Raw genomic sequence first — 24,038 nt, forward strand, 5'->3', positions numbered from 1 at the left:
GGGGTTGGCCAGGGCACAATTTCGCAGTTGGGCGGTACGAGTCTGGGTGGTGAGTGGTTGCCCACCACACACCCCGCTCTCCACCATTTTTAAACCCGCGATCAAACCCCTGTCAGGAGGTCACAGACGCCTCGCAGCAGATCATGTCTCGGTATACCGTCCTCCCACCATCGCATTGACGCCCCGCAAGGATGATCCAGTTGCTACCTCGAGCTGGACTTGCTCCGCATTTCTGACCCAGCGAGCGCTGTGGCATCTTCTCTCTTGGTGCCTCTTATTCTTCGGGACGGATACCTCTCGGGATCCTCAGCACTAATTTTAACCTTCTTTCGAGACGGAAACGGCTGCCAACCAAGTGTAACACTTGAGCGGTGCTCCGCGCTCTTGATCGGTCAATTTCAACCCACCTTGGTTGTATTGTAGCTCCAACCGACCAGCACTTTCCCAGCATCACACAAACGGGCGGTCTAGAACATCTCTACAATTTGAAGATCTTCGTCTTTTCCAAGACACGATAGCTCTCGACAGGAATCCTCAAGCCCAAGAATTTGGTAGTTGGGGCACATCAAGGAATGGCATCAGCCCAGACGGTGCTGCCCTTCCTGACCCAGACGACCAGCAACAGCAAGAACAACAAGACACCCACAGCAGCAGTGTACGCCAATGCTTCGGATACAGTAGCACGGAGCGCCCAGAACCATAAGCCCTCGATATTCTCCTCGTCACGCTCTGCATCGCAGATATCGCAAAACTCGCGGCCATCGAAACGGCCTCCCCACTCCCAACCCGCGATCATGTCCGAGACGGATCACACGTCAGATCCGAGCTCTAAGAGCAAAACGCCGTCAACCGGCACCGGCGTCTCTTCCCAGCATAGTTCGCTGTCGAATGGTGCCTCGCGGCCCTATAATCCAGATGCGCATCCTCCTCGCCGGCTGCGCTCGCAGTACCCGCGCGGAAACACGGAGAATCATGTCGAGTATATATTGGTAGCGTCCTTCGATATCGACCGGGGACCAGTGATGGAACACCAATATCCCGTCGCAATCACTGGAGACGAGCATATGCTCGCCGAACTGATGTTGCCGGACCAAACCCACGTGCGGAACCAAGACTGGACCATGTTCTTCTTGCACAAGGACTCGAGCCAGGAGGAGGAAGACGAGGAACGGAACGCCAAGGACGAGCGAAGGAGACGGAGGAGGCGGAAACGGGACCGCGCCAAGGGCATAATACACGAGTCGGATGACGAAGACGAGGACAATGAAGACGGTGGAGATTCCGAGGACGAAGACTGGGACGACGATTCGTCTAGTGACAGTGAGCCCGAGGGCGGCGAAGGGCCGCCTTTGATTTATGTCCTCAACCTGGTAAACACCAAACAGGACAAGACCGTCAAAAGAGGCGCGGTTGTAAAAGCAATGGCCATCTGCACACGCCATCCATTTTTGCACATATACAAGGTTTGTAAGTTCTCATCACCTCAATCAGTGCTGTGACTAACCACTCTTAGCCTCTTCTATTATTGGCCCTAGAGGAGTACTTCAAGTCTCCCGTTCTAGAGACGCTCTCCATGTTATACGATGCCGTCAACGACATGGATCTCTCACTCATGCCCAAGCTTAGTCTGTTGGAGAGGCATTTGCTACAAGCAAGTGCTAACAAGGACCTCTTCGTGGAGAAGTTTGAGCAGATGATACAAATGAGAATCGCGGAAGACCGGGGAGAGAACGTAGCCGACCAACCGTTCGATGCCAGCAGGAGTCCACCGAAGCCGCCAGGCATATCAAGAGCCGGAACGAAAGCTCATTTCGAAGGGCAATCAACTTACTCCGTCCCCAGAGACACCCACGAGTTTGAGAGCAAAGTCATGTACAAGGGGATTCCCATCCCGATCAAGGTCCCTGTGGCAGTCATGCCTGAGACAGTGGGCGATTTTTCCCTGATCAAGCTCATCCAGAACTTCTCTGAGCCCCATACGAGGTCGCCACAGGCTTTCCAGCTACATCCTCATTTGACCACCAACGGCGCCAATTCGCACCCAATCATCGTACTCGTCAATGCGCTACTCACCCAGAAGCGCGTCATCTTCCTGGGCTACAACATGCCCTCCGGAGAGGTTGCTGAAGCTGTTCTTGCGGCTTGCGCCCTCGCTTCGGGGGGTGTATTGCGGGGGTTCACCAGGCACGCCTTCCCATACACTGACCTGACGAAGATCGACGACCTCCTGAAGGTTCCTGGCTTCATCGCGGGGGTCACAAACCCCACCTTTGAGCATCATCCGGAGTGGTGGGACGTCCTGTGTGATCTGCCCAGCGGACGGGTGAAGATCAGCAGCAAAATCGACCCAGCTCCTATCACTGAAGGCCTAGTCTACTTCCAACAACAAAACCCCGCTTACGCCGGCCTAGTGAACGGGTCGTCTTCAAGCAGCTCCGCTGCAAACGATCTCACGGGCGACAACGCTTTCATGGGAGACATCCAACGCAGCATCGCAGCGAGACACGGCGAACGGGTCATCCGAGCAAAGTGGCGCGACTGGGTTACCAAGTTCACTCGCATAGCGGCCGCGTTTGAGGAGAGCGTCTATGGCGCCAGTGCCCTGTATGTCGGAAGCGACGAGTACGAGAGCGGCACTAGGGGGGTATCCGGGCATGGATATGTCTGGTGTGACGAGGTGTCCAAGGCGAAAGAGCTTGCTGGAAACGTCACAAGGATCGAGGGCTGGAGGAATACGAGGAGTTATTACAGCTTCATTCAGGTAAGCCGAACCCCCCCTACATAAGAAGAGCCGGACTGATCTAGGATCCGCAGGACGTGGCCCAGTTATACCAAATTCGACCCCTGAAAGGGATGGACCTGCACCATATGCACGACCGTTTACGGACGCAGCGCTTATCACCTGCGCAAAGCAAGGAAATATACTCGGCCCTTTCCCAGTATATCTACTCCTACGACGAGATCTGCCTCCTCCTATCCGTTGCCCCCGAATCCCACGCCGGGCTTTTCTACATCGCACTCGGGCTGTTCCATAAGGACCGCGACGTCAGGAACAAGACCGCTGATCTACTTGAACGGATTGGAGAGCACGAAGCCGGCCGGCACTGGTGGAGAGCCTTGAGCCGGTTCGAAAAGCTTGCTTATATCCGCATCAGGAGGGAGGCAGATCTCGAATTGAGGAGCAAACTAGGCAAGGATGGTTACAGCCCAGATGCAGAGAGGAGGGTCAGTTGAGAGTGAGAGAGGGTTCGTTTTCCCACGATGGGGAGCACAGCCGACGTTCTTTTTCCCGCACCGCTGCTTCATATCATCACATTACCGGCGCTATGAGGAGTTTTAAAGGATGGAAATGAGTCTATGAACTTGACGAAGGATGAGCTGAATACTTCTGTTGACCTGGGGTGAAACGCCGCCGTATGTATATTCTCTCTCCCTGGCCGACAACCTTGAACGATCTGCACACAGAAGGCTATTCGCACATGATATTTTGTTCACCTTACATACAAAGTCAACACGGACATAACATCGGAGCGTTCCTTTTATAGACCCAGGTGCTTCGCCGCGTGGTTGACGTGATCGTCGCTGAACGAGGCCATGAAGAAGTACGAGTGGTCATAGTCCTGCAGCGGTTTTCCTGTCAGTCTCATGTCCCTGAAGTTGTTAAGAGGTGGTGGGGGTAGACTCACATCCTGGTACCTCAACTCCAGCCCCTGCAGCCCAGCCTCCTTGACGGCCTTCTCAAAGTTCTCAGGCAGCAGCTGGCCCTGCTTGTAGAAGTTGTCCCCCGTCCCAACATCGACGAGCATCTTCAGGTCGCCGCCCTTCCACCCCTTTACCAGCTCCGTGGCGTCGTGCCTCTTCCACTCCTCGCGGTCCTCGCCGAGGTAGCCCTTGAACGCCTTCTCGCCCCAGGGACACAGGCCCGGGTTCGAGATGGGCGCAAACGCGCTGGCGGACCGGTACTGCCCCGGGTTCTTGAGGTAGAGCGTCAGGGCGCCGTGTCCGCCCATGCTGTGGCCCGTGATGGAGACGCGGCCGCCGTCGAGGAAGCGGCCGAACTCGGCGTCGCCGAAGAGCGCAGCGGGGAGCTCGCGGGACACGTAGCTCTCCATCTTGTAACCCGCCGAGAACGGCTCTTGCGTCGCGTCGACGTAGAAGCCCGCGCCCTCGCCAAAGTCCCAGCTGTCCTTCTCGCCGGGGAGGTTGAGCCCCCGCGGGGAGGTGTCAGGGTAGACGATGGCGAGGCCGCGCTGCGAGGCCGCGTGCTGGAAGAAGCCCTTCTCCGAGCAGTTGTCGGGCGTGCAGGTCAGGCCGGAGAGGTAGAACAGCACGGGAACCTTGGCCCCTTGCTTGGTCGCCTGCGGGGGCAGGTACACGGACACTGCCATCTCGGTCCCAGTCGAGGAGGAGGCGTGGGAGAGCTTGTAGAGCGTGCCCCCGAAGGAGGCGATCTTGGCTTTGGTTGTGAATGCCATTGTGACGGATGGTAATTGTTTGCAAGGGAAGTCAATGGAGGCTACGGAGTGGTTGGGATAACGATAGAAATGTATATGTTATTAGATTTTTTCTTGTCTTTTCAACCAGCTAGTTAAGGAAGTGGTTAGAAGTAATTTGCCTTGTCAATTTACAAATCTGCATCTTCTATCCAATTGTGATGCCCCCCTCCTTTCCCGTTTGTTTGTCAATTGATTCTGACCCCGCCATGCCCATTGCCGAGAGTTGGCGTCATGGCAGTGAGGGGTCTGCCGCCGAAAGATGCCTAGAAAACTCCGAGCTCCATCCTCCAAACATGCAATAATTGAATAAAAGCCCCACGACTTCTCCTTAACCATTAACAACGCCGCTGTCAGTCGTGTTGAGATGGCACTCAAATGACGCGATGTAGTGATCCCAGCCGATCTCACTGAGGTTATACTTGTTCACGTAGTCGAAGCTCACAGCTCCAAACGTGCATCCGGTCGGGGAGGTACAGATACCACCGCATGGCATGCTGTTCGTTGGTTGTGGGGTCAGCATTACAGTCTAGAACTACCAGGCAATATTGCAAGGGTCCTCGACCCCAATCCAACTCACATGTAGGGGTAACAGTAGAACGCTTCTCCATCCGGGGCAAACGTGGCGGCGTCCTGGTAAAACTGGTCTGTCATGTTGTAGCACCTGTCCATTTCGTAGACACTGTACGTGCAATTGCCGGTGGCTTCGGGGCCGTTGCAGATGAGAATCTGGCGCCGTTGTCAGTCTGGCTGCTTGGCATGGATTGGCCGAGTCATCAAGGTTACTTACGCCGCCAACTTCACGTTTCTCGACGGGCGTTGCCATCGACATGCAGGCCAAGGCGAGAGCGACGACGAGAGTAAGGCACTTCATTGCGGGTGATGTGGTACGAGTCTTTGCCAACGGTGGATAATTCGTTCAAATTTCAAGAAACTGAGTTTCCTAGTTCTCTTGGCCCTTCCAGGAGAGTGATCCCACTGTTTTATAGGGAGTAGAATACAATACCTATGAGCAACCAACTTAGAAACCGACCTCCTTTGTACCAACATCCTTTACCTATATCGTCCCAAGCCAAGACCCGAGGATTACTCCGACTCCTCACTATTGCAACGTCATCCCATGGGCATAGTCCTCACTGGCTGGGCAACAAAGGGTCTTCTTGATGGTTGATATGGCAGGGCGGAAATGACAGCTGATGAAGGATCCCGTGCCGCGTACAGATCCGTAATTCTACGTCATTTCCAGGGTTCCATTGGGGATCTGGCAGTACTAGCTCAACGTCACTGCCTAACTTACAGAGGGGCTGGCTGTTGTCAGGCGGCGTGATACGAACTGATCGGCAGCTGGAAGTCCTGGCGTAAAACCGTGATACTCTTCTTTGCCGCAGGAAGAGCTTGGCGTACACATGCCGATTCACGCGGTAGTAGGAGATGAACGAAGAATTCAACGCGCCATTACGCCTGCATCATCAGACAAACACGCCTCGCTTCCTTGGTTGATACAGAAAACTGAATGTAGTCGCGCTCTGCGGCTCGAGGCGCCGGTCTTCTGCTCCAACTGACACTATGCTTTGTGATTACCCTCTTCAGTTATGGATCCCTGGTCCCTGGCTGGTTCCAGTTGTTCAAAGAGAGGATTGGTTAGACAACCACAGGCTCTGTTTTGTGTCTGTGAGGTTGAAAAGCAATAGCATCGACTAGGAGATTCCCTTCGAAGGTCTTGATCATTTCCTTGACATCCTTCGCCGTCCACTCATGTCATGCTAGTATCGATATAGGTTGTGAGTCCCGGGACAACCCAAGAACAACTGGTTGTTCAAATTGACTCGTACATAGCACTGGGAAAAGTAATCGCTTCCCAGAACAGGTAGGGAAAGAGAATCGCCAACGTGTTGCGTGAATAAGTCCGAGCATAAATATATATAAAGATATATGGTTATGCCAGCCCCGACACAAGGCTGGCATTCGACAACCAGTATGAATTTGAATTCCCGACAGTGATGCAAGCCCCCATTTGATAGCCAGTGTGACCCATTCCCGTAACGCCGGCCAACATGAACCCAGACACACAAACAAGAATGTATGTATGCAGAAGCAGCCCAGCCCTCATCCGCATATGTCACCAACCCAATAGACAGGGGTGGGCAGCGTTTAGCAAACCCTCATGCCGCAGACTTCGACACCCTTGCACTGGACGTGGGCCCGCCGGGCAAAGTACCTCGCGGTGAGGTCCCGGACGAAGTCGGCTTCCGCGTTGCTCCACACGTCCAGGCCCATGTGCGCAAGCACATCACTTCCGACGCGTACGCGGCCGCGCGCGTCGTCATCATCGGGCCCGGCCCGGCCCAGGAGGAGCCCCATCTCCTCGCCTCCGTCTTCCTCGTCCGCGATATCAACGCCCAGCATGTCGTCCTCGTCCGAGCTCTCGACGACGTCGGCGAGCACCGACAGCATCTGCGTCGTCAGCCTATGGAAGTACGCGATTATGGCCAGCTCGGTAGCTGCCGGCGGGTGGCCTTCGTCCTCTCCTTCGCCGCCCCCGGCCACCCGCCTCGCCGTCAGCGACGACACCGAGTCGGACATCCCGGCCGACCCAAGGACGGACCCAAAGCTCGGCGTCCCTTGCATTGACGGCCTCCGCGGCCCGAGTTCTGCCAGGAGGGCCGAGTCTTGGGCGACCTCCTCTGCCTCTTCGGCAAGGCGCTGTTCACCTGCGCTGGCCCACCACATGAACCCGCTATAAGCCAGGGCTGCCCAGGTCGAGGGTTCGACGATCTTGTCCGCATCGTCGTCGCCGACTGGAGCAAGACTCTCGCTAGTTTCTGCCGCCGGTCGTGACAGTGCTGAGCGCCTCAGTTCTGTCGAGGTTTGGGTAGGGACTTCCGGTCGAGGACTTGTGGTGACACCAGCCGCGGAAGGGGGCGGCTCCAGCCGCGATAATCCTGCTTGAAGCGACCGGAACCTGCGGAGATCGCGCTGTGTGGCCCGGACGGGAACGCCCTTTGGGCATTCTACGGTCGGCCAGACCTTGTCCCTTGCATTCGACGAGTATTCCGGCGGCATAACGATGAGCATGTCCCACAGATCTTCTTTTATGGCAAGAATGCTGTCAGTTGTGCAGGCTATATAGCCTGCCCCGGCGTCTTCTACGGCGGTTGCGTCGTCATCCTCGCTCGGAGTAGAGTTCCTCAACGAGGACTGATATTCAAGCAGAGACGGTATATCATGGACTCCGATGGTGAAAAGAGGCTTCAGTCGTTGGACAGGCGCAGATGGGTCGAGGATATCGAGCACGTGGAGGGGGATATTGGACAGAACTGAGATATCGTACACTGCGCGAGGCGGTCAGCCGGGTGTCACGCTGGACTCGGGAGACAATTTACGTACCAAAATTACAGACCTCATGCACTGGTGCATGGGTGGATATCAAGATACGCTTCCGCAACAACGCAGCTCGGTATATAGGAAAGATCAAGGGGCCGAACGTTTCGAGCAAATTCGTCAAACTCCAAGCTGGATGGAAGGGTGATAATCCGTGACCTGCGGGGATCAAAGCCGCTCCGTCAGAAGCGGACCGGTTTCTGGAGTGTTTCTTTCCCAGTCCAGGATGGGTTGGTTTGAAACTGATAGAGGGTGAGCGTAAGGAGGTGTCATCCAAGGGCTGCGGCGAGACGGTGCCGTGCGCGCCATTCTTCTCCCAATACTGCTCAAGTATCTGGGTCTGTTTGCCATCAAGCGCGAGCTTACTAGATACGTAGGCACATATATATTAGCTCCATTCCCTGATGGCCGTCGCCGAACACGCGTTCTTACCTGGCCATATCCTTCAAACCCTGCGAGTGCCGCCAGGCTCTCCCAAGGCGGCCATAGCTGAGTGGCACCAAGACGCCAACAGCAATCATGCGCGCATGGCGAGTTGCCTCTTCCTCTGTCCTTGTGTTGACGAATGCGCTCAGTCCAGCATAGCCATCCTCGTGGACGAAGTAGATGAGGTCGTCGGGGACGGTGTGTAAGCCAGACGGAAGGCTCTTGTACTCGACAACCCCTTCCAGCTCAACACCGGGAACGGCCTCCTTCCAGGTGATAGTATAGCCTGCCTTGACATCGAAATCGATCAAAAAGAGCGCCGAGATGGGGGGCATGTCAGGGAGCAGGGCCGGGCTGGTAGGCTGCGGGGGAAGCCGGACGGAAAGGGGTGGCTGACCGCGGCGTGAGGCTGCCATTGCTGGACAAGAGGAATCAATTATCGAGGTTAGATCATCATACACGTATGGCAGCTGACAACCATGTCCAGCTCCGGGGCGCCAGCAGATAGCTCCAAGTTGGTGATTATCATGAAGATGCCCTTGGCTTGGAATGTCTTATGTCCTTGATTCGTCGCATCCAAGATACAAGCTGCGGCTAAAGAGCAGACAAGGGCTCTGCCAAAACCGGGGCAGGAGTTACACGTGATGGGCAGCGCCCCCGAAGCTCCACGCTGCAAATCGACAACTCTTGCAGGATTGCTTCAAGGTCAATGCGATATAGCAACGAACGGGAATTCGGTTTCTTGCAATTTGCACCCGAAAGGCTGAATGTCCAAAGATAGCTACAACTCCATAATACCGGTGGTTAACCTGGTTTCCAGTACCAGCACCTGCGAATCAGAAACGGCTTACAGAGTACCTACTATACCAGCCTAGCTCCACAGAGCGAAATCCCTTTCTCTGATTCCTGAAGCTTACCGTGTAGGTACCCATTCAGGGAGGCTAAGTCCTGACTCGACATCTAGCCACTGACTGCCTACCTAATAAGCCTTGAGCCTGTTCACCATAACCTTTCCACCGAGAGGAATTCTTTCCCCCTGTGTAAATGTGTTGAGGTCGTGCACCGGCATACCCGTCGTTGATCGTAGTGTACATGGGTACTTCGGTAGGCACGTGGTCCCACCAGTTTCGGCCGTGGCCCACCACGACAAGTGCCGTCGAATAAAAAGTGGCGGGCGAGGTCACCCACCTCCCCACACGACCCTACGGCTTAAACGTTGTTCACAAGCTGGAGGTGCATGGTTTACAAAAGAGGCTCCAAGGACAACCCATCCTGAGTCTGGCTGCCTATTGACCCATCCAAGATTGTTCAAAGGCACAGATACGGATTGCCAGCATGTCCGCCTTCCTCTACTACCTGGTCTACTTCCTGGCTGGCTACACCGCCCTGACGGTCGCATTCTACATGGTCTCCATCATCGTGCCCAAGGCGGCCTTTGTGGCTCGCCTGCTGGCGTCGTATATCTCGCTGATCATATCCGCCCTCTACGGCGTCCTGGCGTCCATCGTACTCCGACTCTCGGGCAACGTCCAGATCGCCCAGTGGGCGACGGGGCGCAGCTTCAAGTACCTCATGGCGACGACCACCGGCGTGACCTTCGACGTGATCGACCCCAAGGGCCACCTCGACACCGTCCGCCCCGCCGTCTTCATCGGCAACCACCAGACCGAGCTCGACGTGCTCATGCTGGGCTGCATGTTCCCAAAGTACTGCAGCGTGACCGCCAAGTCGTCGCTGAAGAAGACGCCTTTTCTCGGCTGGTTCATGACCCTGAGCGGGAGCATCTTCATCGACCGCAAGAACACCAAGGATGCCAGGGAGGCCATGAAGGGCGCCGCCGACGAGATCATTGCGCGGAAGCAGAGCGTGTACATGTTCCCCGAGGGCACCAGGAGCTACGCGAAGGAGCCGATGCTGCTCCCCTTTAAGAAGGGCGCATTTCACCTTGCCGTCCAGGCCCAGGTTCCAATCGTGCCATGCGTCGTTGCAAACTACAGCCACGTACTGTATGTCCGGGATCTGCACTTCGGGTCGGGCAGTATACCTGTTAAAGGTCAGTGGCAGACATCCAACCTCAGTCAGGTGTTGGTTTTTCTTCCCAACCTGTATGCTAACCTCGGCTTCCCCAGTGCTCGATCCCATTCCGACGACCGGTCTCACGGCTGCCGACGTCGACGAGCTTACGCGAACGACACGGGACCTCATGCTCAAGGAGCTCTTCGCCCTAACCGCACAAGCACGAGGCTCCCCGATTCCGCTGCCGACTGACACGGAAAACGGCACTGCGAAAGCGAGCGGGGTAGAGATCAAGGCTGCCTCATGACAAGGCTGAATACTTGCGGAGCACATGCAGCCGTCGCGACGATAAATTCAGAGATGGAGGGAGTCAGTTGCTCCCCAGCACGTTGTGCAGCCAAGAGCTGCACTGCACCGGGGTTGAGGAACGAGGAGGTAAAGGGGCCCACCGGTAGCGGCAAACCGACGGTGTGGAGGGTACAGACGTTCGGGCGAGCGACTGTTTTGGGAGTTTTATACACCATGCAGAAACGCATTTGATACCCAAACACCCCCCCAAATAGACACGGCTTATATGCATGGCGGGATATAGAAGGGCTAGGGCAGGGTTGTTAGACAGAGCGCATACTCAACTTCGACTGCATAGGTGGCACGGTGCGTTTTTGACTTTTTTCGGTTGGTTCTTGCAACTTGCATCAGTTTTTGGTTTTCTGTTCCCATCGGTTGTCTTGCGCCGAGGCATGGATCATCTACAGCAGAGAGCGTGCATTTTTGCTACAGCTGGAAAATAGGGCGACGGTATGGGTAGTGCCTTCTTGCGTAATTAACGTATATAGCGTGGGTACCTACGGATACACCTAGACAGAGCTGTGATGCCATCATACCCTTCAACTCAACCCAGGGTGTCACCCGGAGAAGAATGTCCGCATTTCTTGATCCCGATCTCGTATATCGACTTGGCGATACTGGCCCCTCTCAGTCACAGTTGGATCCCCTCATCGGCTCCGGGGTTACTCTAGTCGTGCCTAGATCAGGATTTACCTGTGGCAGGCGTCCGGGCTGCTTGGTTAATTGCACCTTCGATCCCCATGGTTCAAGCCCTAAGCCCTGTTCCAAAAACTGTATTAACTAGATTCCGTTTCCATGATAGAATACTATGTACACGAAGATTAGCTACTACGATTTGGCTTCTCCTATTGAGTGAGCCTGATGCGTTCCCCATTCCTTTGCCATCCTATACCGCCGGCTTTTTGTTTTTTTTTAAGAACCCCTTTTCTGTTGCCAGCATAAATTAGAGAATGAGATGTCGGAAAATGAAACCCATCCTGAAAAGCCCCCCCGTGTTTAACCCTAGCTCCCCCCTATATGACCATCTATGTATATCCGCATTTGTATCATCAATGAGCGTCATCAAGTTGGTTATCGTTCGTCGCCGGTGACCTGGAAGTCTTGACACCCCATCATCACCGGGGCCCAGTCGTCATATGTAATCCTCAGTTGGAGGAACATCGACCTTGGGTGCTTCAGACAAGGGCAAGAACACCAAAGATACCGGCAAGCAAGGCCGCGGCAGGAGCCTTGTTGGGGTTTGCGGCGTTGGTGACCTGCACAGGAGCAGAGGATGAAGCAGAAGTAACGACTGAAGGCACAGGAGTGGCAGAGACGGTTGTTGGGGCGACAACCGTGCCTGGCGGGGCAGTGTGGGTTTGAACGACAGTCCCGTTCTCGGTCACAACGACGGTCGGATACTCGGTCACGGTAGCGCCCGACCCGACAGTAACATCGATGGTGACGGGCTTCACGGTGGTGATCACCTGTGTTGAGGTCCAGGTGACGTGGATCGTCGAGCCCGCAACCGTCTTGGTCTCCGTCACAGGGCAGAGAGAGGTGGTGGTGTATGTCTCGACAGCTCCTTCGGTCTCCGTCACCGGAGGGCCAACTTGGGTGACGTCGACGGTGGTGGGGACCACGACGGTGATCAACGACGTCGAGGTCCAGGTAACGTAGATGGTCGAACCACCCTCCGTCTTGGTTTCCGTCACTGGGCAGAGAGATGTGATGGTGCTGTACTCGACAGTTCCCTCAGTCTGCGTCACCGCAGGTCCTGGAACGGTCTCGTACAGAGTCGTCAGAACCTTTGTGTATACGACGCTTGTGGTTGTGTACTCGGTCGTATACGTCTTGCCAGCACCAGTGACGGTTTCCGTAACGGGGCAAACGGTGGTATAGGTCACATCAACCTCGGTTGTGGTTCCCACGACGCTTGTTGGTCCCGGGACAGTAACAGTCGCTGGTCCCCCACCGCAGCCGTAGCAAGTGGTGATGGTGATGGTGGACGTCGTCAACTGGGTGACCTCATACGTGCTACAAGACCGATCAGTAAGGATACCCCTTCAGTCACTAGCAGGAACCAGTGGGTAACCAATATGTACTCACGACCCATTGCTAGTCTTGGTGGTTGTGACGGGGCATGTGGTCACTGTCTCATAGGTGGTCAGGGTGGTCGTCTCCTTCCCTCCATGGGGGTGCCCTCGGGGAACATTGAGAGCCACAGCCGAGGCGGCGAGGGCAAGAAGCGAGATAGCTGCCTTCATGTTGGCGACCTGAACGAAAGGGGCTTGATGTTCTTCAACCACAGAGCGAAGGGTTTGATCGAGGTTCTTAAAGTAACCTTAACGAAGGAGTTACTCGGTATAGGGGGAGGCTAGGGGAGAAGTTGGCTGGGAGACAATAGAACTGAGATGGCAGGAGGGCGGGAGGGGGGATCGGGGGAGGGGAATGGGAGAGGAGTGTTTATACTAGTACCGTGGGTGGGAGTCTGGGAAGGCAACAAACAGGCCGGTTGGCAGAGAGCAGGTGGAGATCCGATGTCATATCGCACCTTGCCTGCCCGTCCAACAAACACACAAGAGGGTGGAGAGACACAAATCCCACTTGGGTTGCATGGGACTAGGCACCTAGTCAATTGCTAAAAGATGGTGGTGGTCAAGCGAACCATGAGCATCGGGGCCAGCGTTGGGCAGATCGGGGTGGGTGGGGATAGCTTGGAGGCTGGAGGTTCAGCATGGGTGGTTGGGCAACAACTTAGGAAACTTGTTGTTCGACGAAAGTGTGAGGTACAGGAGCGAAGGTGTATCCCATATCGGCCAAGCAACTGGACCACTGAACGACCGCATCATGTACTGTTTGATTAATACGGGAAAAGTTTTGTCTCGCTTTGCTCTATGTCTCAGGCCATGTTGTCGTGGTCTGGGCCAAATCCGATGTAAATCGGTGGCCGGGTTGGCATGGATCCAGAGTGGCGGCGAATCAGAACCGGGAAATGGCACCGGACTTGCTTGCTGTCCCGAGTCTGCGCAACAACAACCCATGCGCGATGATGTAGCCACAGCTGGCTCTTGGCGGCCGTCCAAGTAGACTCCTCCTTCATGTGGATGTTGGGGGGCATATCTATTCCTTCCAGGTTTCTTCAAGTCTCCATCATCCGACTTTGCCGACTCATCATCATCGTTTGGGCGTTGACAGCTGTTCCATTTCATGACATTGTTTTCCAAAGCCAGAACAAAAGCCACGGTATTTTGGCTCCAGGGAACACTGTGAACTAGCCAGGGGAATGGAAGTGAGTTGTTTCTTTTCCTTTTTCCTTTTTTCCTCGGCCCAACTACATATATTAGTCGACTTTGGTGGCGCGGGATTATCGAAGGTAACCTAAGCAACTCCCCGGCAGGACGACGGCCTGGATGAATGATCATCGGATGCGGGAGCGGAGCCACTGGTGGACTGGTCTGAATCGAAATTCTCCGCCAGAACTTCGTGCACCCAGGAAGACTAACTGCCATGATCTGCCGGTCGAACCATGTCGGTGTCCAGCCAACCATCGAGAGTGCCCGGATACGAGCGGATTGGCTCACGGCCGATCATCCAATACGGCCGATGTCAGCCAGCTCAACCTGATGACGGCGTTGGCCGATCCCTGAATCGGTCCAACTGCTAGTTGTGCGTACGTTGCAAAGCAGCATTACCTGAGTTGGAATCGTTAGAGTGTAGATGCCCGACTGACCTCAGCGGGTTTTCCCCTGTCTGGCTGAGCTGACGCCACTTGGTGATGATAATAGGTAGGTAAATGCTACGTGTGTAGCTAGTCGCACCGATGTGCTGTCCCATAAAGTCCCCTTGGGAAATTGATGCTCGAGTTTACTCCAATCCTGTAGCATAGCTAGAGTCAAATATGCAGGATTGCTGCAGCCACAGTAGCGCCTCGTTGCACGTCTTCGCAGTACCTGCGTGCAACTCGCATCGCGGAAGACGTGGAGGAGATCTGGGCTGGCCAAGACAAGCAAGCCAGGGGTAAGAAACCTGTTTCAACCTTATTCGTTTTCTTGGGCCACTAAGAAATCTTAGCGCCGGTGATATCGCACTAGCGTTACGCTTACGGCATTTGTCCCGCCAAGTTAAGCCTCCTTCTTCCGTCATGGTGAGGCAACATCACATGTTGATACCCCACCGCCAACTTTTGTTTCTCCATTTTCCTTTTGTTTGTTCCCCCTTACTGCTTTTCGCACTGCACATTCACGAGGGTACCTTGCATTTACTTCGATTTTCAATCCTGTTGAGGCGTGGGCTACAGATTCGGGGAGCTAAATCCTGTCTACCAAGCAACAGGAGGGCCGGGAAAAGTGGAAAGTTCCGTTCCGTTTCTCCCTAGATATCCCATCTCGGCCCAGTTACGACGGTAGCAGGAACCAGGTACTCAGGGCACTGCGTAAAGGATACTTTCGGCTGTCCTCTCTAAATCTGGTTACGAATTGGGTTCTTCGAATGGCCGCGAGTAACTAAATGTGCTAGTCTTTCGTCTTGGCCGCGATCAGCTTTCACAAAGTACTACTGCATAGTAGGAGATAATGTCCTGCCAACTTCACCCCGCGTTCGCCAGTTGATGCCTTTTCTGGACTCGTGCTTACTCACAGGCGGATAGCCAGATAGTGCCATCGTCCTGTTACGGCAACCTACGAGTCAGTTCTTTACTAGTAGGGCATAGGTCCTAAGTGCCTCACCTTCACTCCCCACCGGTGAACCTAGCGGTGAACCAGTGTTTCATCAGGAGAACGCCAACCAGAGTCTGCGCTACCAGGGAAGCTCTCCTTATGTAAGACTTGGCATCCTTACCTCCGGAACGCCGGCTGCGGCTCAAGTTCGGCGAGAGTTATTCCTGGTCGAGAGGATTATTTGGAATCATGAAAGTTCCTGTGGCTTTTACCTCGGTGCTGATACAGTTTTCCTCGAGTTGTCTTTGGGCGTATCGCCTGCCTGGCTTATGGCGGTTCGAACGCATCCCCACCAAATCCATGGACTCTTCGATAATGCTATGGCTAAGTAGATATCAATGTGAGGCATGGTCAACAGCAATGTCCTTTGCAGTATGATTCAAGATATCGAACTCTTTTCTCCCGTGTTAGTTGTCTCTCACGATCTCTTGTCCTCGACAATCCTAAAGAGGCTGTTCGCCATCCGATAGCTACCACGATGCTCTTCCCAGGTTGAGATCAGATTTGGACGGTGACGATGTAACGTATACTTGGTCAACATTCCCTCGGCGTCCACAACGCACTTCAGTGTATCGGCACCAAACCTAAATTAGGTTGTATCAGTCAATATCTGTTGGCCATGATGTAAGCGGTGGATCAGGGTTTTACGGTGGGCGCGAGAAGTCGGGTGTAACCGTCTAACAAAGTTGCCGCATCTTATTCGGATACCAGCGAACAATTGTCTCCCTCGGAATCCATGTTTAGCAAAGATCACAGCCAGCACCGAGGGTCACGGCTATTTTTGTCCCCAACTCGTTGGCGGGGTGTTAGCAAATTCCCCCGCCCCCACGCTTTGTAGCTGCCGTCTGCGCGGGATTTACAGACGGGGGATGAAGAACCACAAATGGACTACTCCTCTCGTCGGCGAGGGTGTCTCTCGAACCCTAGGAACGGCATTTCATCACTAGATCCCATCACCCAAATCTGAAACCAGCATCTCACCTGTTCAGCTGGGCAGCCCGCTCCGTTCATAAACCGACCCCGCACCCCACACCAGCCCTGATCCGGCACTACGGGACTCCGGCCTGAGATGGACACCGGCAACAACCCCGACCCCATCGACGCCTTCTTCCACCGCCACGGCCTCACCCCCTCCGCCCGCGCCCAGTGCCACGCCTTCGCGCGTGCACACCTCGGCGGCGCCCGGGACATCCGCGAGGCCACGACGCAGGGCTACTGCTCGTACACGCTGCTGTGCGACGGCGACGACGACGACGATGAAGACGCCATCGTGCAGTTCCGCCCGGCCGCCCACCAGCTCGACATCGAGCTCGCGGCCGCCGCCCGCCGCATCTATGGCGCCCTGGCGCCCGCCACGCGGTTCCTCGGTGTCGTCCCCGGAGACCGCCGTTGCCCCCTCTACGCCTACTCCATGGCCCGCATCCCCGGCGTCTCCCTCGCCGAGTTCCGCGCCGCCGCCGCAGCCGCGGACCCACCAACCGGCCGGTCCTCTTCCTCCCCCTCCCCCCACCGCCGCCAGCGGCAGCGGCAGCGGCACCGCTGGCAGGAGAACCTCGTGCGGGGCTTTGCGCGCTTCCTCTGCGCGGGCTGGAGGTCCTCCCTGGACTCGCACCCGCCGGCCTCCGCTGCCGCCGCCAGGGGCCGCGTGGGCGGCTCGCTGCGCCGGCGCCTGGAGATGATGCGCGACGGCCTGCCGGCGCGGTTCCGGCCCGCCGTGGAGGACGTGCTCAGCGGCCTGGACGCGGTCGAGGCCCTGCCGTGGGTGCTGACGCACGGCGACGTCGTGCCGGGGAACATTATGGTGGAGGGGCCGGCGGACGAGGAAGGCGAGGAAAGGGATACCGCCGCCGCCAGCAGACGCCGCCGGCCGGGCTCGCTGTGCGGCCTGCTGGATTGGGCCGAGGCGGAATTCCTCCCCTTCGGGGTGGGCCTCGCAGGCGCGGAGGAGCTCCTCGGCGAGGCGTTGCTGGCGGCGGGGGCGGGGGTGGGGGCTGACGGTCCGTACCCGCCGCCGAGCAGCCGCTTCGCCTACTACCCGTGTGCGGCGGAGCTGCGGAGCGTCCTCTGGGAGGAGCTGCGGGCGGGGATCCCCGAGCTGCCGCTGCTGGCCGGCGACGCGGTGGCGCGGGCGCGCGTGCTGGGCATCCTTCTCTGGCACGGCATCGCGTTCGCCGACGGCAGGCTGGACCGCGTCGTCCAGGAGGGCCGGGATGACGAGGAGATCCAGCGGCTTGACGTGTTCCTTTTTGGGGCCGCGGCCGGGGCCGAAATTCGCCCCGGTCTAGGCTTGGGTGAGGAAGGAGGAACGTTCGGGCAATCGCGGCCTACGGGCGCGTGGGGGCTGCCTGCCGAGGACAGGATTGTTGTGGAGGCGTGGCCGTTCACTTGCCATCTGCTCCCCCCGGCTCCTACTCCGGTAGTTGGCCAACTCTAATGTGCGGCCGGTTTTTATGTGCGAAGGTACAGTACAGCAGAGTAAGTGAGTATGACTGATACTTGTTAGATGCCTGGAACTCGTTTATTTCCCTAGAGGTAATTCTAGTCGTATAATGGGTGTAATAGTAATCGTCACAGGAGTATCGGAAGCAGGTTTTATCTAGGCAAGACAAGAGTGCTGTCCCCAATGTGCCCGAACCAAGACGGATGGATGTTCTTCAAAGGGGAAGAGGGTTTCAACGAAAGGTACGACCAGTGGTTCAGGGCGATATCCCACCGGCTATTTCTTGCAAACGGTGGACACAGGTCGCTTCTCGAGAGTTCAAATATAAGTTGGATCAAGAACTTTTCTCTAGCTCACATCCTAACCCAAACAAACTCCCCACGGTAGCCAACGTGAAATCAACTATCCACATGGCAGCCAGTCGAGCATGCCACTGCCTGCACGGCACAACGTGGTGGATTGTTTCTACACTACGAAGAAGCCTTCAGAATCTTCTGCAGTTCCGCCACAACGGCCTCGCCCATAGCCGTAGTGCTGACGTTCCCTCCCATGTCCTTGGTCCGGGCGCCATTATCGATGGCGCTCTTGACGGCCGCCTCGACCGCTGCGGCCTCCTTGGGCAGATTCAGACCGGAGCATCATGGCGACCGAAAGGATGGTGCCAATGGGGTTTGCAATTCCCTTTCCTGAGATGTCGGGAGCAGAACCTGGTACCATTAGCAAACCGCACAACAACAACCCCCTTCCAATAAGGGGCAAGAAATGGACAGCCACAAAACCCACCGTGGATCGGCTCGTAGATGCCATTGCAGCACTTGCTTTTCCCATCCGGGATCCCCCCCCAGACTCGCGCTGGGAAGCAGGCCGATGCTCCCCGGGATGACGGACGCCTCGTCGCTGATGATGTCGCCGAAGAGGTTGCTGGTGACGACGACGCCGTTCAGCGCCGTCGGGTTCTTGATCATGATCATGGCGGCGCTGTCGATGAGCTGGTGCGCGACCTCGAGCTGCGGGAACTCGTTCTGGAAGACCTCGTTGACGACCTTGCGCCAGAGCCGGCTGGTGGCGAGCAAGTTCGCCTTGTCCAGGCTCCACACCTTGGCCGGCGGGTCGCGGGCGAGGGCCAGGAAGCCGGCCAGGCGCGCGATGCGCTCAATCTCGGGCCGGCTGTACGGCTCCGTGTCGTAGGCGAACCCGCTCCCGTCGCTTGCTCTCGCCAAAGGAGATGCCGCCCGTCAGCTCGCGCACGACGACGAAGTCGGTGCCGCGGCAGATCTCGACCTTGAGCGGCGAGCTGTCCACCAGCCAGTCGCTCGCGAAGTTGCACGGCCCGCAGGTTGCTGTACGTGCCGAGCTCCTTGCGCAGCTTCAGGATCCCCTGTTCGGCCGCACCGGTGAGTCGGGACCCCATTCCGGCCCGCCGATGGCGCCGAGCAGGACGGCGTCGGCGGCCTTGGCGGCCGAGAGCGCCTCGTCTGTCAGGGCGCTATTGTGCACATCGATAGATGCCTGGAGAGTGAGTTAATATGTGTGGTTTGTGCGAGGTCCTGCACCGGCATTGCCAAGCTTGGCCGGGAAGGCTCTCTAAACTGGAGTGGAAGTCTCGACTTACACCACCCAACAGATGTTCCTGCAGGTTAAACTTGCCCACGGATGGCCGAGCTGCCTCAATTGTCTTGAGGACCTGGATTCAATTGTTAGAGACGGTTGTCCAATTCATCATGGAACACATATAGCGGGTATTTGCGGGCGAATCGAGTCGCCGCCGAAGACCACAACCTAGGAGCACATCAGAAGTCCGTCTTGCTGTCGAGCAGATCAGTTCGGGGTTCAGCTGCACTCACCTCCGGCCCGCAGTGGTCACCGCTAAAAACGACAATGTTGTGAGTGGCCATTGCTTCAATAGAATGGGAAACTTGGGAAGGAGCGAGGAAACAGGTCAATTGCTTAATTACACCCTCTTTGAAGATGGAACGGGCGTAAAAGTAAGCTGATCAAAGGTTGTGATCTGCCCCGCATCTCCAGACCTACCCCACCTTCCGAAGTCGGCACAGTATTTACCAAGATATCAGCCTCAGCCTCAGCCACCTGAGGTCTATAAGAAGAGGTATTGCTGGCACCTTACCCTCATCAGGAGTTAGCTCCCGTCCTTAGGCACGATCACTTCCTAGATGCCAAGGCAATGCCAGTCTGTCTACTCCTCTAGTCCTTGATCGTGTGAGAAGGGAAGGCACGATAGGCCGAGATTGGTCGTTGACTGAACAATTCGATGGGTAATAGTCCCAGCCCAGACGCGAGGGGGCCGTCAAGCTGGACCTGTAGCAGTGCAACACATCGTTTGTGCGTCTGCGTTCGAATGCATTGGCGCCTGGCGAACCCAGTTGGAAGCAGCCCGAGCTACCATATTCTTCATTGCATGTCTTCATTGCTCACATCTTTCTCAAATACCATTAATTGACATTAGGGTATCATTTATGCTCTCACTATCTCCCTGAGGAGATAGCTGGTGCCCTGTTGAACATGATCTATCGGGAAGGCTTCTTCGGTCTTCCCACCCTAAACGAGTCCATGCGATGCACTCCAGCGACTAACCCCCTTGCTGACAAAATTGTCGATGTACAGAGCCATGTATAGAAGTATGCCGCCCCTGTCTATTCAAAACCTTCGATGCCCCGGTCGACCGTCACCCCAGCAGCGTCATCGGAATTTGAACGACTTGTGCGCCAGCGGCGACGTCGCCGACCCGGAAGGGCCCATTGTTCCGAACGCGCGCCCGTTGTCTCGAATTCGACCGCCCCGCATGTTCGGCGTGTTTGCGCAAAACGCGCATATATAGACCGAAGGCTGGGTCCTCTTGGTGATGTTAACACATCTCCCATGAAGCCACATCTCACACGATTCACTACAATCACATGTCAGCTTGGAAGGTGTTTCGGGGGGCTGTTTGGGTCTGCGGGGTGAGGTATTGCCGATACCGACTCAGACCGAGGTGAATGTTCAATAGGGGGAGAAGGGGGGGGGGGGGGGCAGTGGGGGACTCCGTACCATTGCACCATGAAGCCGTTGCCATCACGGTCGACTTCCAGCCTGTTGCAAACGCACCTCAATCCATGGCTTCTCGAATCAGTTGACGGGGTCGGGAGGCTCGAGTTTGTGAGTGTCGTGGGGGAGACGATATCCTGCTCCGAGTAACTGCCCACAAAGGCAGCGGTTGAAAGACCGGACGAGGCAAACTGTCTCTGCTTGGCCGACCAGGCCATTTTTTGCCGGCTCTCTCGCAGCTTACGTAGCTCGCTGGCTGCATCGCCCGGCTTTCCTGTTGGTGTTGCCTCATTCATAACCGTCTCTGCCTCGCTCTCGCCGTCATCCGGCGATCCTCCGAGGAGACTGCCATACGACGCTGTGCTGAGATCACTAATACTACGCTGCGAACTGTGAAATGGATGCGTGTTCGATGGTTTCGGTGGTTCCGGGAGGGCGAAGGAGGTGTTCCTGGATGGGATGATGATTGGGTCGTCGTCCTCCGAGGATGAGTCGTCATCTTCGGACGAGTTCCACTGCGGATGGCGGAGCAGTGGTTGAGCACTGTGTCTGGTTCTTATCGTTGGCGGTGCCACTTCATCCACCATTACCGTTGTCTCTACACGGGCCCTCCCGTTGGCATCGATCGTGAACTTGGCTTGCGTTCTTGCACGGGCCCCAAGGGTCTCCGGGATTGACGACAAACTTGATAGACGATGGTGGTGATGGCTCTTCAACGGGGAGCTTCTTCCACCAGCGCGGCTATGTTGCGATACTACCGGTCGACTAGCGCCGACGCCGGCACTGCTCGACAGTTGGGCCTGTGGGCGTGGAGCGGCGGGTGCAAGAGTAGGCAATGAAGCTCGTCCAACTGGCTTTTTACCCCGGGTCTCGCTGAAGCTACGAGATAAGCCCCCTGGTCGGCTAGTTGATCTCGTGGGAGAGCTAACAATTGTCCGATCTGTCCTTTTGCCTGACCCTAGCTCCTTGACGCTCATCGACCGGCGAATAGCGGCGGGTGTTTTTATCCTAGCCGGCGCAGGCGCAGGCTGGGACGGCTGCGTCGACTGCGGCGCTGGTGGCGCGGACGAGGAGGGAGGCAACTCCACAGGATTGAATGGGTTGTCCATACTGGAGGACGGCGGACGACTAAATAGAAGGCCGGGATCGACGCCTCCGCTGTTGCCAACAATCCCAAAGGGGTCATCTATGGGGGTAGGGTAAGTGCCAACGAACATTGACTGATCAGCAGACGAGGTGTCGAGACGCATCGAGGCCTTGGCCGCAATGAGGCGCTCTCTCCTAGCGGGATGTGCATTCTCTTGATTGTGCTGTGGGACGACACCGGGTTCCGGGAAAATCTGGTTCGCTCTGCTCCAATCGATGGAGCCCATCGGTCCATGACCTCCTGGAGTTGGGGGTTGGAAGACGTCCGCGCTCGCAGGACCGAAGTCCATGTCCATTCCCGCTATGCCAGGATCTTGATCCCAGAAGGGGCGTTGATCTGCGAATGCCGGTGCGGTGGCGGATAACGGGTAACCGAACATGTCGCCAGGGGTGGTCACGAACGTGTCCATGTTGGGCTGCTGGGCGGCGTCGGTGAAGTCGGGCTGGCTGAAGCCCTGGGCATGCTGCATTGTGTTAATGTCGAGCTTGGGAGCAAGCTTCCGTGACCCTTTCCGAGTCGAGGGAGGAGGGGTCGCGGTTTGCCCTTGGCCCTGCTTCGCAATGGTACCACGCCGAACTTTCTTGGACGTCCGTTCCTGAGGACTCGGCCGCTCGTCGTTGGCTACACACTCCTCGAAGCCGCCGGCTAAGGGGTTGGCCGAGGACGGCAGCCTCCGGTGAGGATCAACCGGGGACAGGGAGGAGATATTGGGTTTCGGCGAGAAGTGACCACCATGGGTTGCGATATCGGCAGCAATATCGTCAGCGGAAAGCAGGCGCTTCTGGCCCGCGGACGGCGGTGGGTAAGGCGTCAATGAACCAAACTCAGCAGACGGTTCACGTTCGCCCCTCAGGTTCCCCGGCGTTGAGTTGAAGACGGAATATTCCTCGGCAAAACGGGGAGTCCAGCCGCTCGACTCGTCCAAGTGGCACCGGTTGTTCTTGGGTGTTTCAAATACGGGGCTTGGGAAGATGGCAGAAGTTGGGGTCTGTTTAGGCGTGGGCGGCTGAGCGTTTGGATCACCAAAGCTGGCAAGCGGAACGGTCAGCAAATAGACGAAACAAGACGAGGAACTAGGGTAAGTTGGGCTTGCCTGGAAGCCAGTTGATCGCCGCTCATAGCAGTGCAAATTCACGAGACACAATCAACAAGCCGGAGCATGGCATTCGCAGGAAAGAAGAGCGACAGATTATCGGAATGATGTCGGGGCGCCTAAGGAAGAGGGCAAGAGTTGGCGGCGAAATACCAGTAGGAATACCGTCAAGACAGTCAGACAAAGGATGCAGCAGGAGTCGTCGTCAATGTCGCAAGTCGAAGCAGTTTGGGGCTCGTGTTATCATTGCTCATTACACAAGCTTCGTCGAGGGTCGCAGACAGCAAAAATATAGGCAATCATCAAAAGTCTGGCGGCGGAGAGAGCAGGCAAGATGTTAGTCCATGTAGGTGAACAAGGGTTGGGGACGAAGCTAAACCAGGTACCGTACAGAAACAGCAAACCGAAAGAGGGGCAAAAAGAGGTAAACGCAAAGGGAACTCGTCAAGTCGTGACAATATCCGTTCCCAACAAGGGGATTAAGAGAGGGAGGACGGGGAATATATCTGAGCCAGGAAGCCAGCCAATCCCTGGGGCAGGAAGGCCAACAGCTTTCTGGTGCTTGTAATTTTTTTGGTCCGAGTCAAGAGGGGTCTGTGCAAAGCTGCTCGCTAGACAGCGGGGACCATGGAACCGCCAGCTTGACGACGAACGGCAACTCGGTAAGAGGGCGGATTGACGGTTTTCTGTCTGAGCTGTGTTGCCGATGATGCTGTACCACAGAGAAGTTCTCCAAGGCTTTGTTGGAAAGAAACATCAGGAGAGGGAGAAGCTCAGGGTCGCACGAAAGTACCTATTCGGAGCTGTGGTATGGACCGGCAGCCTAGTTTGCTGGAGACGGGCTCCAGCTTGGATCCCGGATATTGGTTATATCTTGTAGCCAACGGGCCTACCTAATTAGCTAATGATTACTTACCTACTACTGCTGTACCTGCTTCTGCGTGTCACAGAACCT

The 24,038-nt window shown here is 56.2% G+C and overlaps 10 protein-coding genes across 10 annotated transcripts; 3 read left to right on the top strand and 7 right to left on the bottom strand.

Annotated features, from left to right (window-relative positions):
* The first annotated feature begins 444 nt into the window (after positions 1-444).
* Positions 445-3,423, top strand: QBC33DRAFT_127637 (spindle pole body interacting protein). The gene is made up of 3 exons (XM_060422031.1): positions 445-1,463; positions 1,514-2,761; positions 2,815-3,423. Exons 1-3 carry the CDS (start codon positions 573-575, stop codon positions 3,232-3,234), a joined length of 2,559 nt encoding a protein of 852 aa, XP_060281863.1. The 5' UTR covers positions 445-572; the 3' UTR covers positions 3,235-3,423.
* QBC33DRAFT_543512 (S-formylglutathione hydrolase) lies at positions 3,318-4,617 on the bottom strand. The gene is made up of 2 exons (XM_060428380.1): positions 3,687-4,617; positions 3,318-3,620 (listed from the first exon to the last, which is right to left on the bottom strand). The coding sequence occupies exons 1-2, from the start codon at positions 4,473-4,475 to the stop codon at positions 3,540-3,542; spliced, it is 870 nt and encodes a 289-aa protein (XP_060281864.1). The 5' UTR covers positions 4,476-4,617; the 3' UTR covers positions 3,318-3,539.
* A 32-nt stretch (positions 4,618-4,649) lies between these two features.
* On the bottom strand, positions 4,650-5,633 carry QBC33DRAFT_127723 (uncharacterized protein). The gene is made up of 3 exons (XM_060422033.1): positions 5,284-5,633; positions 5,074-5,222; positions 4,650-4,990 (listed from the first exon to the last, which is right to left on the bottom strand). Exons 1-3 carry the CDS (start codon positions 5,365-5,367, stop codon positions 4,825-4,827), a joined length of 399 nt encoding a protein of 132 aa, XP_060281865.1. The 5' UTR covers positions 5,368-5,633; the 3' UTR covers positions 4,650-4,824.
* Positions 5,634-6,551: 918 nt separating this feature from the next.
* Positions 6,552-8,926, bottom strand: QBC33DRAFT_127720 (LCHN protein). The gene is made up of 3 exons (XM_060422032.1): positions 8,307-8,926; positions 7,881-8,239; positions 6,552-7,825 (listed from the first exon to the last, which is right to left on the bottom strand). Exons 1-3 carry the CDS (start codon positions 8,714-8,716, stop codon positions 6,645-6,647), a joined length of 1,950 nt encoding a protein of 649 aa, XP_060281866.1. The 5' UTR covers positions 8,717-8,926; the 3' UTR covers positions 6,552-6,644.
* A 216-nt stretch (positions 8,927-9,142) lies between these two features.
* On the top strand, positions 9,143-10,759 carry QBC33DRAFT_127957 (uncharacterized protein). Its single transcript, XM_060422034.1, has 3 exons — positions 9,143-9,220; positions 9,288-10,353; positions 10,430-10,759. The coding sequence occupies exons 2-3, from the start codon at positions 9,636-9,638 to the stop codon at positions 10,621-10,623; spliced, it is 912 nt and encodes a 303-aa protein (XP_060281867.1). The 5' UTR covers positions 9,143-9,220; positions 9,288-9,635; the 3' UTR covers positions 10,624-10,759.
* A 1,080-nt stretch (positions 10,760-11,839) lies between these two features.
* On the bottom strand, positions 11,840-13,331 carry QBC33DRAFT_590340 (uncharacterized protein; the record flags this gene model as incomplete). Its single annotated transcript, XM_060431611.1, has 2 exons — positions 12,753-13,331; positions 11,840-12,680 (listed from the first exon to the last, which is right to left on the bottom strand). Exons 1-2 carry the CDS (start codon positions 12,908-12,910, stop codon positions 11,840-11,842), a joined length of 999 nt encoding a protein of 332 aa, XP_060281868.1. The 5' UTR covers positions 12,911-13,331.
* On the bottom strand, positions 13,083-14,630 carry QBC33DRAFT_543523 (uncharacterized protein). The gene has a single exon (XM_060428381.1). The coding sequence runs from the start codon at positions 14,192-14,194 to the stop codon at positions 13,376-13,378; it is 819 nt and encodes a 272-aa protein (XP_060281869.1). The 5' UTR covers positions 14,195-14,630; the 3' UTR covers positions 13,083-13,375.
* A 1,800-nt stretch (positions 14,631-16,430) lies between these two features.
* Positions 16,431-17,961, top strand: QBC33DRAFT_579393 (uncharacterized protein; the record flags this gene model as incomplete). Its single annotated transcript, XM_060431130.1, has 2 exons — positions 16,431-17,652; positions 17,924-17,961. The coding sequence occupies 2 exons, from the start codon at positions 16,431-16,433 to the stop codon at positions 17,959-17,961; spliced, it is 1,260 nt and encodes a 419-aa protein (XP_060281870.1).
* A 310-nt stretch (positions 17,962-18,271) lies between these two features.
* On the bottom strand, positions 18,272-19,696 carry QBC33DRAFT_560579 (3-isopropylmalate dehydrogenase; the record flags this gene model as incomplete). Its single annotated transcript, XM_060430069.1, has 6 exons — positions 18,272-18,415; positions 18,653-18,958; positions 18,996-19,141; positions 19,208-19,310; positions 19,414-19,485; positions 19,646-19,696. 6 exons carry the CDS (start codon positions 19,694-19,696, stop codon positions 18,272-18,274), a joined length of 822 nt encoding a protein of 273 aa, XP_060281871.1.
* Positions 19,697-20,215: 519 nt separating this feature from the next.
* On the bottom strand, positions 20,216-23,146 carry QBC33DRAFT_612225 (uncharacterized protein). Its single transcript, XM_060432478.1, has 3 exons — positions 23,048-23,146; positions 20,847-23,018; positions 20,216-20,703 (listed from the first exon to the last, which is right to left on the bottom strand). Exons 1-3 carry the CDS (start codon positions 23,107-23,109, stop codon positions 20,499-20,501), a joined length of 2,439 nt encoding a protein of 812 aa, XP_060281872.1. The 5' UTR covers positions 23,110-23,146; the 3' UTR covers positions 20,216-20,498.
* Between the last annotated feature and the right edge of the window lie 892 nt (positions 23,147-24,038).

Source organism: Phialemonium atrogriseum (assembly GCF_030411735.1).
Source record: "Phialemonium atrogriseum strain 8032-3 unplaced genomic scaffold QBC33scaffold_18, whole genome shotgun sequence".
NCBI lineage: Eukaryota > Fungi > Ascomycota > Sordariomycetes > Cephalothecales > Cephalothecaceae > Phialemonium > Phialemonium atrogriseum.